The sequence below is a fragment of the Synchiropus splendidus genome, chromosome 12 (assembly GCF_027744825.2).
Source record: "Synchiropus splendidus isolate RoL2022-P1 chromosome 12, RoL_Sspl_1.0, whole genome shotgun sequence".
NCBI classification, from domain to species: Eukaryota; Metazoa; Chordata; class Actinopteri; order Syngnathiformes; family Callionymidae; genus Synchiropus; species Synchiropus splendidus.
Window position 1 is genome coordinate 5,996,116 of NC_071345.1, and position 16,250 is coordinate 6,012,365.

Sequence of the window (16,250 nt, forward strand, 5' to 3'; positions counted from 1 at the left end):
TGTGGGTCACGTGAGGCAGGTGAGGACTTCGTTCCGCGCAGTGTTTTGCATAATGATTTAGGAAGAAGCAGCACAGCGCTTTTTTTTTTTTTTTTTTTTAAGGAATGACTTCCTGGTTCTGTCCAAACAGGTTTGATCCGAGACAAGCTGACGCAGCAGTGGAGGGAGAGGTATGTTTGATTCGCTCCACAAAGCCAGCATGTTTCAGGCTTTGTGTCCCAGTTTCGGTGGCTGATCTTGTTGACAACCTTTGTGCTCTGTTTACATGTCGCGCTGCCTCCTGCTGTGAAGTGGGCCAGGTTACTGACTCGACAGTAGAGCGGTAGGTCTGCGCTCACGACTGGAGGAGTGTCTCTGTGAACGTCCTCCACAGACTCTCCAAGCTTCAGCCGGCGACAAAATGGACTGTGTTGACGGTAGGAGAGAGAGAGCCTGTCCGTGTTTGACCTGTTCTGAAGGGTGGACTTGCTTCCCAGGTCCCTGCCCGCATCAGAGCGTCCCGGTCGAGGTGGACGAGAGGATGGTGCCGTCCAGTCTGATGTGGCCTTCTTGTCAGCAATGCGTCAGAGAGTCGGTGCCCAGCAGAAGGCCAGTGGAGCATGAGCATGTTGCCGTGGCAGAGGTCCAGTTCCGGGGCTTGGATCGTCCACCAGGTGATCCGGGACATTTGGTCGGTGAACCGTCGTCCAGACAGAGGAGCTTTGGTTGGTCCTGTCACTACGGACAGCCCGCTCCTTGGAGAGAGGGATCTGCAGTTCACCACCCCAGGGTTGTTTTTGGAACCTCAAACCCACCTGAAGGCCAGGAGGAAAGTCTGGAGCCGCCCCTCCCGCTGTTGTCCGTTCACCTTCCCCATCCAGTCCCGTCTCCCTATCCAGCTGCCTACGGCCCATGTCTGAGTAAGTGATTCAGGAGGAGCCCAAACGTATTTTGTGTTTCCCTCACACCCACCCTCCCGTTCGCACAGACCCTGGACCGCTGCTGGGGAGGTGTCAGTGTCGCGTTCCTCCACCTCAACCCCAGCAACAGCCGCTCCCATACTGTCCTGCTGTGGTCAGGAATCCTCACCAGAATCCTCGACCCTGCCTGCAGCCACGGTACCGTTTGGTCCAAACAACCTTTAGTTTTTTACTGTAAAGTGTTCCAACATTTTTCTTTAGGATCCTGCATGCCAACAACATGCCATTTAAAAACACTCCATTCCAAGGCACTACACCTGTCTACGTAGCGCCCCCTAGAGAGGTAATGCATGAAGTGAGCGCCAACATCTCTGTGCTGCCACATCCACGTCCCAACTCCAGAGAGACCAGGAAGACCGTCAGCCTCCCTGAAGAGTCCAGTAGGTGTTGTCTTACGCTCCAGACTCACACAGAGAACATCTCTCCTGAAAGTTTCCTCCGCTGGCAGGGATTGTTTTCATCACCTACTCGGTGGACGCCGCCAACGACATGCGTCCCTTCACCACGTTTCTGACCGCTCAAGGATTCAAACCATCTGTAAGTGTTCAGCTGCTGTCCAGTCAAAATGCTTCTGTCTCACACCTTTGCTTTCTATGGCAGATCGACCTGTTTGATAATCCCATCCGACGGATGTCGATCAGCAAGTGGATGGACCGCTTTCTGAATGATGTAAGTCATGATGTTCCATGCAAAATGCTGGCTCAGCACCCTTCCAAGCAAATTCCTTTCAATGTATCGTTGCAAGCTCATAAATGTAAATGCTTTCAACAATTTTTACTTTTTTAACTTGAAAAAAAGTTTTAAAACTTAAGTAAAATACACGTTATTTTATTATAGTTCATAAGTTCATCAATACATGAAAAATAAAAAATAAAAAATAAAAATATATAAAATATATATAGTATATATATATATATTTTAGGCCAGGAGGAAAGTTTTTTTTTCATGTATTGATGAATTGTTGATGCTTTCAACAATTTATACTATTTTAACTTGAAAAAAAGTTTTAAAACTTAACTAAAATACACGTTATGTTATTATAGTTCATAAAAAACTATATTGATGAACTTATGAACTATAATAAAATAACGTGTATTGTTGTTGTTGTTATTAGATGATGGGGAAAATATGGACAGAACACATTTTGGAGAAAAGTTACAAATTGAAATTTGAGAAACGTTTTAAAAATGGGAATAACCATAAGTGTTAGTAATAGTTACTATAATTATGTCCTTTTTCAAATTGAGATTTCAATATTTTCTCTAGTATTTTGACCTAGTTTTTTCATTACTATTTATTGTGTTACTGCTACTAATACTGAATATATAATATAATATAATATAATATAATATAATATAATATAATATAAAACAGCATACAGAAGTATGGTCAAATAAACAAAAGAAAAAAAAAAACAAAAGAAAATATTCTGTCTGATTTTATATGATAATCTTTATAGTAGATTGTTTTATATTAAAGCCACATTCTGCAAGAAAGGACAAATAGCTTTGCGTTTTTTCCAGAAATCTGTCCTGATCATCGTGGTCATCAGCCCGAGGTACAAGGAGGACGTGGAGGGGGACCACGAGGACGAGCACGGACTGCACACCAAGTACATCCACACTCAGGTAGATCCCCAGATCAAGATCGGCACATCAAACCTTCATTCAGTCGGCTCACACGTGAATCATCCCACACACGCTCAGATCCAGAACGAGTTCATCCAACAAGGCTGCAGGAACTTCCGACTCGTGCCGGTTTTGTTTCCAAACGCCACCAAAGTAAGTGAACGGGGATGAACTCCAAACTCCTGATCTTGCTCACATGACTGGACCGCTCTGTCGCAGAGGGACGTCCCGACCTGGCTGCTGAACACCAGGATCTACAGTTGGCCCCGGGACACCCAGGACCTGCTGCTGCGCCTGCTGAGGGAGGAGCGCTACATCCTCCCACAGACAGGCGGCGACCTCACCCTCACCGTCCGCCCGCTCTGAGAGGAGCCGCCAGCAACAAGTCAAGATCGACCTCGTGTCCCCTTCTGTTTTGGTTTGACTCTGAGTCTCCACTGATCAGTGAATGCGTGTCTCTGAATTCAGGTTTCTGCTGAGGCATTTTGGCTATGTTTTATTAAAATATTTTTTAATGAATACAATAGTTTTAGTGGCTTTAGACCGACTGTGAATGATGGCTGAGAGTCTGGTGCCCCATCTGTAGTCGACTATATTAATATGACGCAGTCGTTGCAAATACTGATTAGAAAATGAAGAAATGTAAATGTGTTTGAGTGTTAAATTTCAACCATATTACAGTCAAATGCCAAGTCATCGTGTGTGATGTGTAAAGGTTGACAAACATGTGACTAGTCTGATTGTAAATAGTAAACAACTGTATGGTGAAGTGGTTTTGAAACGTGTGTGGTTCTCTGAGAGACCACCAGGGGGCAGTGTTGTTCAATGAGTTAAAGTGAAGTCATACTTTCTTTTCAAATATTCTTGTCATTTCTTCACATTGGCGGAACATACATGTCATTGATTGGCAAAAAAATATTTCATACACAATTCAGTCTCACATTTAGTGGCACTGTCTTGAAATCGTCGCCATGATGGCTATATATATACCCGGAAATTGTAAAAAAAAAAAAAACGATTTAGTAATCAAACACGCTTTATCTTTATCGCTTCGAAAGTAAACAGTTTACATTTCGTCATCGTGCGCTTTACTGCATTACCGCTGTCACAACCACTATTTCAAAGTAAAGGCTGCGGCTTTTATTTTTGGAGTCACGGCCGGAAGTCCTCGCCTGAGTCGCCAGCTTCCCGCTGTTGAGCTAGCGTGGACTAGCCTCCGCCTGATATGGAAGCAGAGCCGAGCAGCGGATTCTGTTCCGGAGTTCCGCGGCGTGATTCGGAAAGATAACGCCACATCCCGGAAGGCCGACGCACGTCTTCCTGGCGGACCGAAAACAAAACCACGGGACGGCTCTGAACCCGCCAGGCAGCCGCGGTGACAACAACAAAATGGACCCGGCAGCGGCGGCAGCAGCCGGGAGACGAGTTGTCACGAGCCGCCGTCGAGTGTAGCTTCCTCGGCTGGAGTTGAGCGCTGACTGCGGCAGCTTTTGTGTGACTCTCGGGAGGTCCCGACGACTGACAGCGTGTTTACCGACCGGTAAACACTTCCCGCCGACTCCCCCAACGTCGAATGGATCCCACACGGTTGCGTTTGTGTGGTTTTTGACCGAGACGACAGTCATGTTTTCCCTGCGTATCGTCACCGCCGACTACTATTTGGCGAGTCCCATTCAGGAGCTGGACGTCCGCTATTCTGAATTCCGGCAGAGCGAGGTGAAGAAAGTTCCCGTGGTGCGGATATTCGGAGTGACGCCTGCAGGTTGGTCTCTTACAAGTGTTTACTCTGTGCCGCTCGTGTTTTCGGGTTCCACGCTGCGTGGTGGAGGCGCCGTTCGTGTGGTCGCTTCGGGGCGAAAGACAACACTGCGATCGCGACATGACGATAGTGTTATGTCTCCGCGAGATTGAGTCGGCGGTTTGTGTCCGCTCCATCATGGCGCGGTGGAAGCACCAACCCTCCCAACTGAGCCGAGACTTTTGGAATTCTCTTGCGTGTCACTTGGAAATTCCACACGCAGTTAAAGTCAATTTCCAAATGGAGCGCAAAGAAACTGTCCCATTGGTGGCAACACGTACCGATAATATCGTTCGATCGATGACACACGGTGCGACCTGCAAACCCTGAAGACCCCTTATAGCGCATTTACTCATTGTCATGGAAACCGCTGTGGATGGAAGCACATGCGTGTTGGCTGCACACATCAAACAAAAGGACCGGACGAAGATGTCACTTCTGTGTTACTTCTGATCGACCTGCGATGCATCTACAGGACATTTTGTCCTGAAGGTTGCTGCATGTTGCTCTCAGCCCTGAATGAAGCCATCAGCCGCTGCAAAACAATGGTCACCTCCGAACAATAGTGCTGCCTCAGCTCTTATAACCCGTTGGAATTTACTATTAAAGCCACATTTGTAAGGGAAACAGGATCGTCTTCTGCACCTCAGACATTCTTCAAATACTTATTTGGGTTTTTGTTGGCGGTGGGCAGCACTGGCACCCAGCAGTGCACCCCTGTAGGGGATTAAGGGATTTGGTGCTGAGAAATGAAGGACAATCGGTCAGGGTTAAGGTGTCAGGTCTGGTTTGGCTCTGTTGTGTACCTGCTTGGCTATAGACTGCTACCACGCACACAGGCACACACACTGCGGTAGAAACATGTCTGTGCACGAATGCAGTGGAACAATTTATCACCACTGATTCAAGAGGATTCAACACAAAGGGAGTTGTCCGATTCACTCCGTGATTCATTTAAACCACACAACCACAACGCCAGGTTTTTCCTCCTTCACTGTAACCATACATCAGTTATTCATTCTCATAACTGTGTGGCTGCCACATGTGGTCATCGATTATAATTCACTGTATATAATGAGTGATAACGGACATGTGCTTCTGCACCTCTGGCTGCACTATGTGTTGGCCATTCTTAAATATCGAGTAGACTCAAGTAGGAATGGTCTTTGGTCGTCTCTTTAATTCTATGAATGTTGTCAGTTGACACAGGTCGCAGTGAACATTATAAAGGGAGTGATTTGTTTGTCGTGTGCAGTAGTGAGACATGTCTTCTCACTCTTTACCCCTCATATTATATCATCTGTTTACATGGTGAGTTAAAACTGTGCTTAAATAATCTTGTAAATAATTATTTCGAGCTTCATTTTATCTTTTATCTTGGTGCTTTTCCTGTCCTTTGCTCTGCTCTGTCCCTCAATAGGTTATTATCTCTACACCAGCGCATTGAAAGCTTATCACTGCTCACCACAATGCAGCTGTTAGCCTCTGAATTTTACTGTCTTATTCCCTTCCACTGTCCACCTTTTCTCTTAAGGTTATGTCATGCAGATTGAGAATTAAAGTAACATGATCATCTGGTGGTGATGGTGTTACTATTTTTCTTTCAAAGAAATTCCAAACAAATCAGTTGTTTAGTGGTTGGAAAAAAAGTACTTCTCATTTCTGCTGTCGCAAGGGTGGAGCTTAGTGATTAGCTTTGTTTGTGTGTTGTCTTTTATCTCATCAATGTGTTTATTCTCGTCCGAGCAGCGTGTCTGTTGAGAGCCATGTGGTTCTGGCTCCAACCCCAGACCTCATGGTCCATGTCCTTTCCTGACCTAAGGCGTGCTTACTTCCACCAATCAGCCCAGTGTAATTCGATGCCTTGCTTCCTGCTTTTCTTCACTCTTTTGTTTGCATCCAGCGAGTGGTCAGCCTTCACCAGCCCCACAAGTACTGTGCACGCACACCTACGTCTCCAAAGAGAGAAAAATGAATCCTTTTCTGGTCAGAATCCCATGCAGGATCAGGAGCAAGCTTATTAATAATCTTCTTCAAACATCCGGAGGTGGTAAATGCTGAGTCTCTTTAAAAAAACAGGGAGTTGCTCGCTCGCATTCTCTCACCTTTTAAGGTTTGACAGCGTCGATGTCAACAAGCTGTATAGTCCTCACTCCCATTTTAGAGTCTTGCATCAACTGTTTACTCGGTGTTTCAGATAAGACGGGGAGAAAGAGGAGTGCGTGACCAATTGAGGGGCGAGCCGAACCCGGGCCCCTTCTTCCTCCCGCTCCCCCTGCCCCCAGGTTGAGCTCTCTTCAGGGGAACCTTAATGCCATCTGAAGGAATTCCTTCAGCTCCGTGAATGGGATAATGTGGGGGTTCTAAAGAGTCCCCTGGCTCATTAGGTAGAGGGGTCATTGTGCTCTTCACTGTTTACTCTCTTTCTCTTCTGTCAGCTTCACCAGTTCAGTTGTAATCCGGCTGCTGCAGCCCCATTTGCTCCTGCTTAGTTTGTCATTACCACCCTGCTCCTACCTGGTACTTATGTGTAAAGGATCTCTGACTCAGTTGAATGGCTCCAACTCCAATTTCAATATCAGATTGCTTGCACAATTTTTTTTAATTTAACTTTAACTTCACCATCAGCACTTGGCTTCCTTGATTTATTTATGAGAGCCCAGTTCATGGCCTTCCAGAGTGGAGATTCAACTGATTGCCAGCAGCAATACATCTTTATAATCATCAGTATTCCTGTGTAATCTGAACAAAAAAAAAAAACGTACAGCCTTCTTGAAAAAGGAACGCTTCTGTGCACTAATCCTAATCCTGTGACATTTTGGCCCCAAAATTTGAGGCCCGGCTCCTTGTGTGAAACAAAAAGCATTAAGGAGACAGAGCCCAGTTTCTTTTGAAAACAAGCACTCTGAAGTGCATTTTAGCATTAGCATTTTACCATGAATGTTTGGAGAATGAAGTTTCTGAAAGGTGTAGACCACTCATATCCATGTGTAGTAATAATCCTAAAAGGAAAAGCAATGCAGCGCTCAAAGGCCAAACCAAACAGCTCATCATCAACACACTATAATGTTCACTGAACAACCTAATGTATCATAAAACAAAACAAGCAAGAGGCAAGAGGATATAAGTGTAGTCCACGCTAAATATTGCTGCAAGGTTACAGCAAAAAACAAAACAAACTTTGGCTGTCCCTTTTCATGGTAACCAGTGCGATGACGCTACAGGTAGGGCATTATTCAGACACTAATAATCAGAAATTTAGGCCGTCCTGCTGTGAAAAGTTGAAGTTCGGGTTGCCCCAGACACTCCCTAACTAAAAGCCTGGCCACAGTTTACAACAGCAAGCATCAAACTGAATTGTTTAAGAGGATGGTTAAGATTCAAGCAACTTCAGGATAAACTAATGTCCAGAGATCTTTGGATTTACACTGTTAGCTGCTGTATGATATACTACTGAGATGCTGGCTCTTTGGTGCTGAAACTGGTACATTGTTGTCCGTTCATGCCATGTATGTGTGTGCTATGATGCCAACATTGGATGCCATCTCTGAACAATGGTGAAGTTTTAAGAGTGACTGTCAACTGTCTGTTCATCCATCTTATTTACTGTCATTTTCTGTTTTTGAAGAATGATGAAATGAATCAAAGATGGACCAGCGAGCAAAACTTTTTCTTTTCCTATCTCCACATGCGAATCCATACTAACCTGTAATTGAACTCTCCAATTTCAAATCCGGCTCAGAATATGGGTCTGTGTGGTCGGTACAGAAAGAAGCCTTTGGCACGTGGTGTTGGGTCAGTCCAGGTCCTTCACTCGGCGTCGGCCTCTTCCGCTGTTGTCTAGGCTATTGTCGTCACCGAGCAACAGAAAGGGGCGTTGATACACTACGGCAAGCCCATAGTAGGGGGGGACTCCCCACCTTGTGTTCCCCCAAGGCCCCTTTTGCACTGCTGCAAGAAAACTCTGCAGTGCTTTCCAGAATGATTAAGAACTTGTTTTGAAAGCGTGAAAGAATTTTGCCGGCAAAGGAGCACTTCAATGGCAGCTGGGGTGGAAGGAACTCTTTGATCTGATGCTGCATTCATACAGATGTTTTCAAATGCTGTGGGAATAAAGGGAAACTGCACAGCTAGTTTGCATGGTGCACCACAGATATAGGGGGTCAAAATGATGATGTAACCCCCCAGCATGATCTCCTGCAGGATAAGTCATCATGATCTGCTGGATTTTATATTTCGGCTTTGGTTCATCTGAGGACAAAGATTGCCGAAGTTGGAGTGAAAGTCCATCAGGAGGTCAAAGGTTACTGCAGGCAATTGAACAGTTGTGGTCGGCCTGACACGCTCTCCATGACACGCTGGCTCTAGAGTGTGTCCGGGACATTTCTTGGTAGCATGGACAACATGAATAGTCACTGGCCTGGTCAAAGCACTGCCCGGGGTCCTCAAACGTGCAGGTCAAAGAGTGAGATGGCTTTCAGCTGTGTGGGCTGTTAATCATTAGCTATAACAGTCAATACCGTTTTTCCAAAACGCCTAGTGGCCGCTAGCGTAGCTTCCTTTTTTATGGTGATTTTAGATTTTCTGATAACATGCAAACGTCCTCTGTCACAGGATGGTTTAAACAGTGTCACCAGGAGGGTCTTTTTTAAATAAATTTTTAATTCAATTGCAGTGTGAAGTCAGTTCTTGGGTTGGCTTATTAAAAATGGGAGGGGGAAGGGGATATTCTCGAGGCCCGGGTCTAAAAATAGCTCTGCTTTGGTTTGTCTGCGTGCATGTTTTAATGCAGTAGAGTCTGTGCGTCGACGTGTACTACATGCCAGATGCAGTGCTGGTATCCTCCCCCTATTTTTAGCCGACACCGTCAGTGCTTTTCATTTTGACAGCTAAACATTCTTAAACAGGATCTACGGGGTGTCCTCGTCTGTAGTCCTTCCCATGTATGTCAGTTGGCCAGCTGCAATTTAGTGTGCATTTATTGCTGCGCCAGTGATGGATTTAAAGTGGAGGGGAGGGAAAGCAGGATGGGAGGGAGGGAAGGAGGCCGGCGAGAGCGACCAATGCGCCAGCCGTGGCCGCTGTCCCCGCTCCTCGTGATGTGCGTTGGAGAGCAAGACATGCTGTGAATATCAAGTTTCATCAGAGCTGTGAAAAGGAGGGCAGCCAGAGCTTAGAAGTCTGCCTTGTTGTCTGGCGAGAGATTGCTACCGCTGATCTCAGATCTGGTCCGGGAAACACTTTCTGCCCATTCTGCATGTGACAAATGTCCCTGTGCCGTATCTTTGCGCTGATAGTCTCAGTTTCCTTCGTTTTAATCAGCTCTGGCAGTGACTCATGTTGGAGTCTTCACTGGAGCTGAACAAAGCTGCAGCTAACAAGCATTTTGATGGTTGAAAAGCATGCATTACTGGCGTTTAATTGTACATAAAAATGCATGTTTGGGTTGTATTGCATTGATTTAGTTTGACGCTCAGACTTTTCAATGGACTGAACTTCAGGCTTAAAACTGGCATATCTATCAGACGGCAACATTAGATAGACAGCTGCCAGACATGATGTCGTTCAATTGATGGCTCTTTGTTTGCACAGCAGTTTACTTGAATGACTTGTGTTTACTAGTGTTGACCAGTGGCAAGTGCAGAAATATCACCTGTGATTCTCTGCACCTCATCAGGTGGCAGAGTTGAAATTTCCCTTCAAGCTTTATCCCAACAGAACAGATTAGATTGTAGACAATTCAATTTCTATGAGATTTGTCTTCACATTTGTTTGAAGTTATGGATTAACTACAGAATAGAGTGGAGTCTCTCAATGAATGTGAACGCCTCAGTCACTCTCAGCAGTACAGCACTGCTCACGCAACTTCACTTTTGAAGTCTCCTTCAGATGCATATTTGGACACACTGCCTGCGAAAAAAGGGAAAATATGTGTGTCCTTGTGTGTGTGTGTCTTTGTGTTTCGAGTCCGTTTGGAGTTCCTCATACTGCAAAATCCCCTCCTCTGGCGGTTGGATTGCCCCTGTCTCTCCCTCTGCTGTACCCAGAGTTCACTCCTCCCGTTTCTCAATTTCCCTCCACATTCCTCAGTTTTCCTCAACATACTGTTTCAGTTGTGAGTCTACACATTTTTTCTTTCAGAGCCCCCCCATTTTCTTTCTCGCTCGCCTTTTCATTCCGTTTTGCCCAGCGCAGGCTTTTTAGACAAGTTGATGTACAGAGAGCCAGTGTTTACGAGGAGACCTAGATTAACCTGCGACCTCTGCCTATTGACCTCCTCGCCATCCCATCGCAGATGTCTTTTAATTCATTGTGCTCTGACTTCCAACCCGAGGCAGGCTTTTTTTTTTCAAATATTCTTGGGACTCTTTTAAACATCTAAGTTTATGCCATTATATAAGTAGTAATCTTGTGATTTTACACCAAAACTACAAAGATAAAAAAATTAATAGAGTCAAATATAGTTGTATATAAAAGTCAGAGATTGCCTGCATGACTATTGTCGAAAATGAAGATCTCACTGTCCCTTTTTTCCCTACACCATATACTGCATATGTTAAGCTCCTCCCTTCCCCATGGTCCTGCTAAAGTGTGTGTGCGTGTGTGTGTCCCGGCGCGGCCCTGCTCCTGCCCCCGGCAATGCTTGGCCTATATGGTCTACTGTGATGCTCTCCATATTTATGTGCGATGCCCCGGCCAAATGAGCCCGATTTTTTTCTCGCTCTGCACCCGTTCCCTGAAAAGTTCACCCAAGGTGAAGAGAGGCGAACATCCCGGTTCATGGAGTTCTTCCTGCAACTCCTCTCTATGAATCCAGTCTCAGCATGTGGACTGCTTCTGCTGTCCTTTACTTATGTGATAGAGTCCTCCTCCTTTCTTTGTTCCTTCGTCTGAGGAATAAGCTGAGTGTTTTTCTCACTTGTACTATTGTGTGACGCGTCCAGATGTACAGTCGTACAGCATCCGCCCTCTTCATGTCGTCCATATTTGGCCTTAGACTTGGCGGCTGTCATCGTTCGTCCCAGTCTGTTAAAAGCTATTCAACATGATAAATTACGTTTTGAATCTGAGGAGAATATTTGGGTTGCTGTATTAAGTGACGATAAGGGCCTCAGAGGGCTGAAGTGTTGGTGGAATTTTCTTCACACCGTTGATTTTTAATTAATAGCAACCTTGTCTCTTCTCCTCCCTCCGGCGCCCTCTATTAAAATGAGAACAGATGAACTCGCTGCGCAGCATTCAGCCGCACAGATGATTGAAAGCTTCCTGAATCATGTGATGCAGACAGCAGACAAGCAGCATATTAGTGATGGTCTTTCTATTTATGTCTATAAATGTTGTTGTTGAAGGGTTGAAGGTGCCTCTTTTATATAGCAGAGTGTATCAGTTACGATCTCTACTATTAGCATTTCACATTTTAGACAAATCGCATGACGAATGTGATGACAAGCAGCTGTCTGTCTTACTGCCCCGCCAGTGTTTCGGAGCAACTGAGTCATGGGAAAAGAGGAAGCAAGAGTTACTTGGCACGCGGGCAATCCTCTGCCTCAACGCCCCTCCCTCTTCGATAAACCCTGTACATATCCACAGCCCCGCCCACCAAGGACGGCCCCATTCACAAATCCTCTAACAGGAAGGTCAACAGGAAACTGCACATGTGCTCAGAGAGTGCAGGGAGAAATAATCTCCAGATTCCTGCTGGCGATGGCTGAAACAACAAGTCAAAAGAACACGTTCCATCTCATTTATTGGCGCTTGTTCCTCATAGTTGAGGACAGTTCTGAGGTGCATTGTTATAATTTACGTTAAATATTTTGTCTTTTTATGCACATATACATTTGTCTATTTGTTGTAGCTGCCTTACTCATTTGAAAATGATCTGTGTTGAATTTTGTTGAATCCTGATTTTTGTTGCCCTTTTCCATTTGCCCATCGCTCATCTACCATAGCTTTTCATAGCTTAGCTGGCTGCCTAGCAACTGCAGCCAGAGTTGGTGTTGGCAGCTACTGCTTTGCAATTTCTGTGAGTCTGGGAGGTAGAAAGACGAGTGCACTGGGAGAGAGAGAGAGCGAGAGACAGACACGTGCCCCTCAACACTGGAGTCTACCCGTCTATATGCCTCATCCCCAGAAAGAAATTCATCAAACAGTCTTATATTTTGATTGTAAAAGAGCAAATTTGTATGTCTACCTGCTTGGTGACCAAATCCAGAGTGTTTAATTGTTGACAAATTGCACAGTTTAGGTCGCAAATATGGCTGACAAAATAATAACATCTGCACTATTTAAAGCAGATGTTTGGAGGGAGGGAGCGCAAACATCCATTGTTTGATTTCTTTTTTCGACCTCAGTTTATTGTTACATTACTATTGTTATTTTTGTCCTTTCAATTACGTGTAATATTGTGTGATTGTTTTTTTTGTTGTTGTTAGTTGTGTAGACTGTTGCAATATATCATAATTCGTCATATATTGTGATACTTTTGTATCCGTGACCCGGTTATCATGCGTTTCCCGAGGTTCTTGCCAATCCTCAGCCCTATTTATGAGCCAATACTACAGAATATAAACACCATTAAAACCTTTACTAATATGCCAAGCTGTAGTGTGTACATCAGTGACACACGTCTGTGGAATAGAATCTACTTCACAAGTTAGACAAGTGTAAATAAACAAGTCAACTGGTGTTTGCTTCAGAATTTAAGGAGCGGTTTCTGTGAACTGTTTAATCATAACAGTGATGCAATGATCTACAGAAACTGTCTCATTAGAATGTCACACTGCGGCTCATTGTCCTTCAACACATCACGTCTCTCATTTGGCTCCTGGCCTCAGGTATCTCTGCAACAAGACGCTGCGACTACACCGCCCAGGTTCCCCGGCACAACAGCGTCTGTCATGAACCGGCATATAGACATTTCACTAGCAGGACCGGGGACCCCGCCTCCTGCCATCTATGAACGCCGTGCTTCCTGTGAGAGTGGCAGAAAGGCAGGCATGTGCGGACAAGTCTGGGCTACAGCGAAGGCTCGGCTCAACACTGCCTCCCGCTGTCTGCTCTTTTTTTATGCCTTTGCACTCCTCCTTCTGAGACCGTGTTTTAAAGGAACACAACTGAGCAAGGCTTGTAAAACATTTCCAGCACAGCTCACCTCAGTTGACGCCGCAGACCGTCTGGCTGACTGTGATGATGTCACACCAAGCAATGAATACTGTATATCCCCTTGTTCTGCCTCAGCTGACCTCCATTTGCCTCTAAATCCTCCGTGATCCGCATTGATGCCTTACCTTCTGCCTCTCTATTTAGCTATTTAGCTAATGGATCCCTATAACACCGTATGTCCGTCGTGAATCTTCGCATGACGGGCTTTTTGACGCACTCATCCATCTGACTGGCCTCGCGGTGATCGTTCAGAAAGCGTACTGCTGGGAAAACGCTTGACTAGACCCCCAGAACGCCCCATCCATCCCAATTGTAACCTGTCACGGGATTTAATCGTCTCAGTGGCTACATTTTCTCACAAATGGCTTGCTACGTTTGTTTGTTTGATGAGGACTTTATTTCACTGAGGACATTACTACGCTTCTCGGATGTGAAATGCCCAAAGGCAGCTTCACTTTTGAAGCATTTGTTTAAAGAAATTAAGTGTTGGCATTGTTTTGTACCCGATATACGACAGTGTTTCTGTCCTGTTCCAGATGTTCTTGAAGTTTTCCCTGCAGTATACTTGGAGACTGTACAAACCTCCCCCTTGGTTTTTCTGAAATCTTCCAAGTGTTAACCATTTTTAATAATCTCATTTGCAGGCCAGAAAACATGCCTCCACCTCCACGGCGTGTTTCCCTACATTTATGTTCCGTACGACGGCTTTGACCAGCAGCCAGAGCGCCACATGCGGCAAGTGGCTTTCAGCATCGACCGAGCACTGAACGTTGCCATGGGAAACCCTTCCTCCAGCGTCCAGCACATCTTCAAAGTGGTGCTTGTCTCTGGCATGTAAGTCAAACCAACTAATATGACCCCAGTCTCTCGCCAGCTGGTGGTGTTAACGCTTGTATCGCTTTGTCCCAGGCCCTTCTACGGTTACCACTCCAAGGAGAAGCACTTTATGAAGATCTACCTGTACAATCCTCAGATGGTCAAAAGGTGAGTCATTCATGGGGAGGAAGTGGTGCTTAACCCTGCAGGCAGTGAAATGATGAATGTTAGATCTAGGCCTGTGACCAGGCCCCGTGCTAGAACATAAGTCTAGATTGAATGACAGTATTTCTAGTTCAAGTCAAAAGCCGTCTCGAGGGCAGAACAGATTTTGTGAGCTGTGGGAGGCGCTAATTCTTTGCTGCATCTTTTCTGCCAAAATAAAATTGAGTGCAACTAGAGTGATGCGAGATCATACCTGACATGTTTAAATTGTTTTTGTGGCTGGATTCTGGGTTTCCGCCAGGATTTTTTATTTCATGACACGATGGAGAAACATTGAATCACCTGGAAAAGTTATGACTGAGTTGGTGGTAATAAAAACGCTACTTTTTTTATCATGATAAGTAGACTTATCATGGAGGTGGACTCTCCAGCCTTCTCACGAGGTCCACCTCTTCTTCTGTCTGAATGTGTGTGCGACTTGAGTTTAGCAAGCAACGGACTTCAGTCATTCTTATGTTTCTTTCGGGATTTTCCTTGAAAAACGCCATGTTCATCTCCACCGCCATGATGATTAAATATGTTTGATCAGGTGAGATTTCGTATTTGAAAAGAGATCATTTTTCTGAAGGTTCTCATTGAAGCCGTGGCCATGTGCCACACTCCTTTCCATCTCGCGAAAACCCTGTAATAAATGTTAGCACTGGAGCTGTGACAAGCTCCACTGCTAGAAGACATCACATGATTAAATGGTGACAGTATTTTTAGTTCAAGTGAAAAGCTTTCTCAAGGGCAGAGGACTTTTTGTGAGCTGTGGTGGGCAGTAATTCTTTGCCATATCAGCTCTGCCAAAAGAAAAATAGAAGGCTGCAGCAGCATCTTGTGTGCAACCAGAGTGACGTGAGATCATGGCCACCATGTTTAAATCGCTTTGTGGCAACTGAGTAACAGACACTGGTAAAATGTACGCAGTTTAAACAAAATTCGGGGGTAACCGGGACTAATAGAGCTGACACAGCCCACTACTTAAATTTGACTACAGCGAAAGGCTGGAGCACATTGCCTGGGTTTCCATTTTCACTTTTATTTTGTGAAGCCACTGCTATGTCTCAGCTCGAGTGCATATACCTGTAGCCAGTTCGTGTGGGTGCTGGTCAAAAACAAGTTTTTCCATTGGTTTTTGTGAATCCATCCTCTGTGTTTGAGGACTGACCCTTGAAGGAAAAAAGGGCATTAAACTTTAAAATAGTGTTTTGTCAATGTATATCCATCAAAAGCAGCAGCCAGCAGCGTTTAACTCTCAGTATTCTGTGATGCTTCAGTTCTCTCTCTGCCAGACCTGCTTTGAATATTTGACTTAGTCATCCTGTATTTTGCTGCTTGTAGGGTTTGTGAGCTGTTGCAGAGCGGCGCGGTGATGAACAAGAGTTACCAGCCCCACGAGGGCCACATTCCCTACCTGCTGCAGCTCTTCATCGACTACAACCTTTACGGCATGAACATGATCAACCTGGGAGCCATCAAGTTCCGCAAGAGCCAAAACAAAGGTAAAGGACAAGGATTTGCTTTGGAATGGTGTGGAATTGGTCCTTTTTTTAAATGTCGTGATCTGTCTTGTAATAAGGAATAGTCCATGAACAGAGGTCAGGGTTGGTGGGGTGGTTGTGGGGGTGCTACTCGTGCCCAAGCTTGAGAGTAAGGGTCAGGTTTGGCCTGATTCACAAA

The 16,250-nt window shown here is 45.2% G+C and overlaps 2 protein-coding genes across 3 annotated transcripts in view; both read left to right on the forward strand.

Moving 5' to 3' along the window:
• The first annotated feature begins 35 nt into the window (after positions 1 to 35).
• traf3ip2a (TRAF3 interacting protein 2a) lies at positions 36 to 3,452 on the forward strand. Its single transcript, XM_053881396.1, has 10 exons — positions 36 to 170; positions 292 to 416; positions 477 to 899; positions 968 to 1,097; positions 1,161 to 1,339; positions 1,408 to 1,496; positions 1,560 to 1,628; positions 2,483 to 2,587; positions 2,666 to 2,740; positions 2,807 to 3,452. Exons 2-10 carry the CDS (start codon positions 401 to 403, stop codon positions 2,951 to 2,953), a joined length of 1,233 nt encoding a protein of 410 aa, XP_053737371.1. The 5' UTR covers positions 36 to 170; positions 292 to 400; the 3' UTR covers positions 2,954 to 3,452.
• A 317-nt stretch (positions 3,453 to 3,769) lies between these two features.
• rev3l (REV3 like, DNA directed polymerase zeta catalytic subunit) overlaps positions 3,770 to 16,250 on the forward strand; it is a 30,903-nt gene continuing 18,422 nt past the window's right edge. For both annotated transcript variants that reach the window (XM_053880679.1, XM_053880680.1), the window contains exons 1-4: positions 3,770 to 4,349; positions 14,192 to 14,381; positions 14,457 to 14,531; positions 15,912 to 16,072. In XM_053880679.1, the coding sequence (XP_053736654.1) occupies positions 4,211 to 4,349; positions 14,192 to 14,381; positions 14,457 to 14,531; positions 15,912 to 16,072 (565 nt within the window). In that variant the 5' untranslated portion in view covers positions 3,770 to 4,210. The remainder of the gene's footprint in view (positions 4,350 to 14,191; positions 14,382 to 14,456; positions 14,532 to 15,911; positions 16,073 to 16,250) is intronic.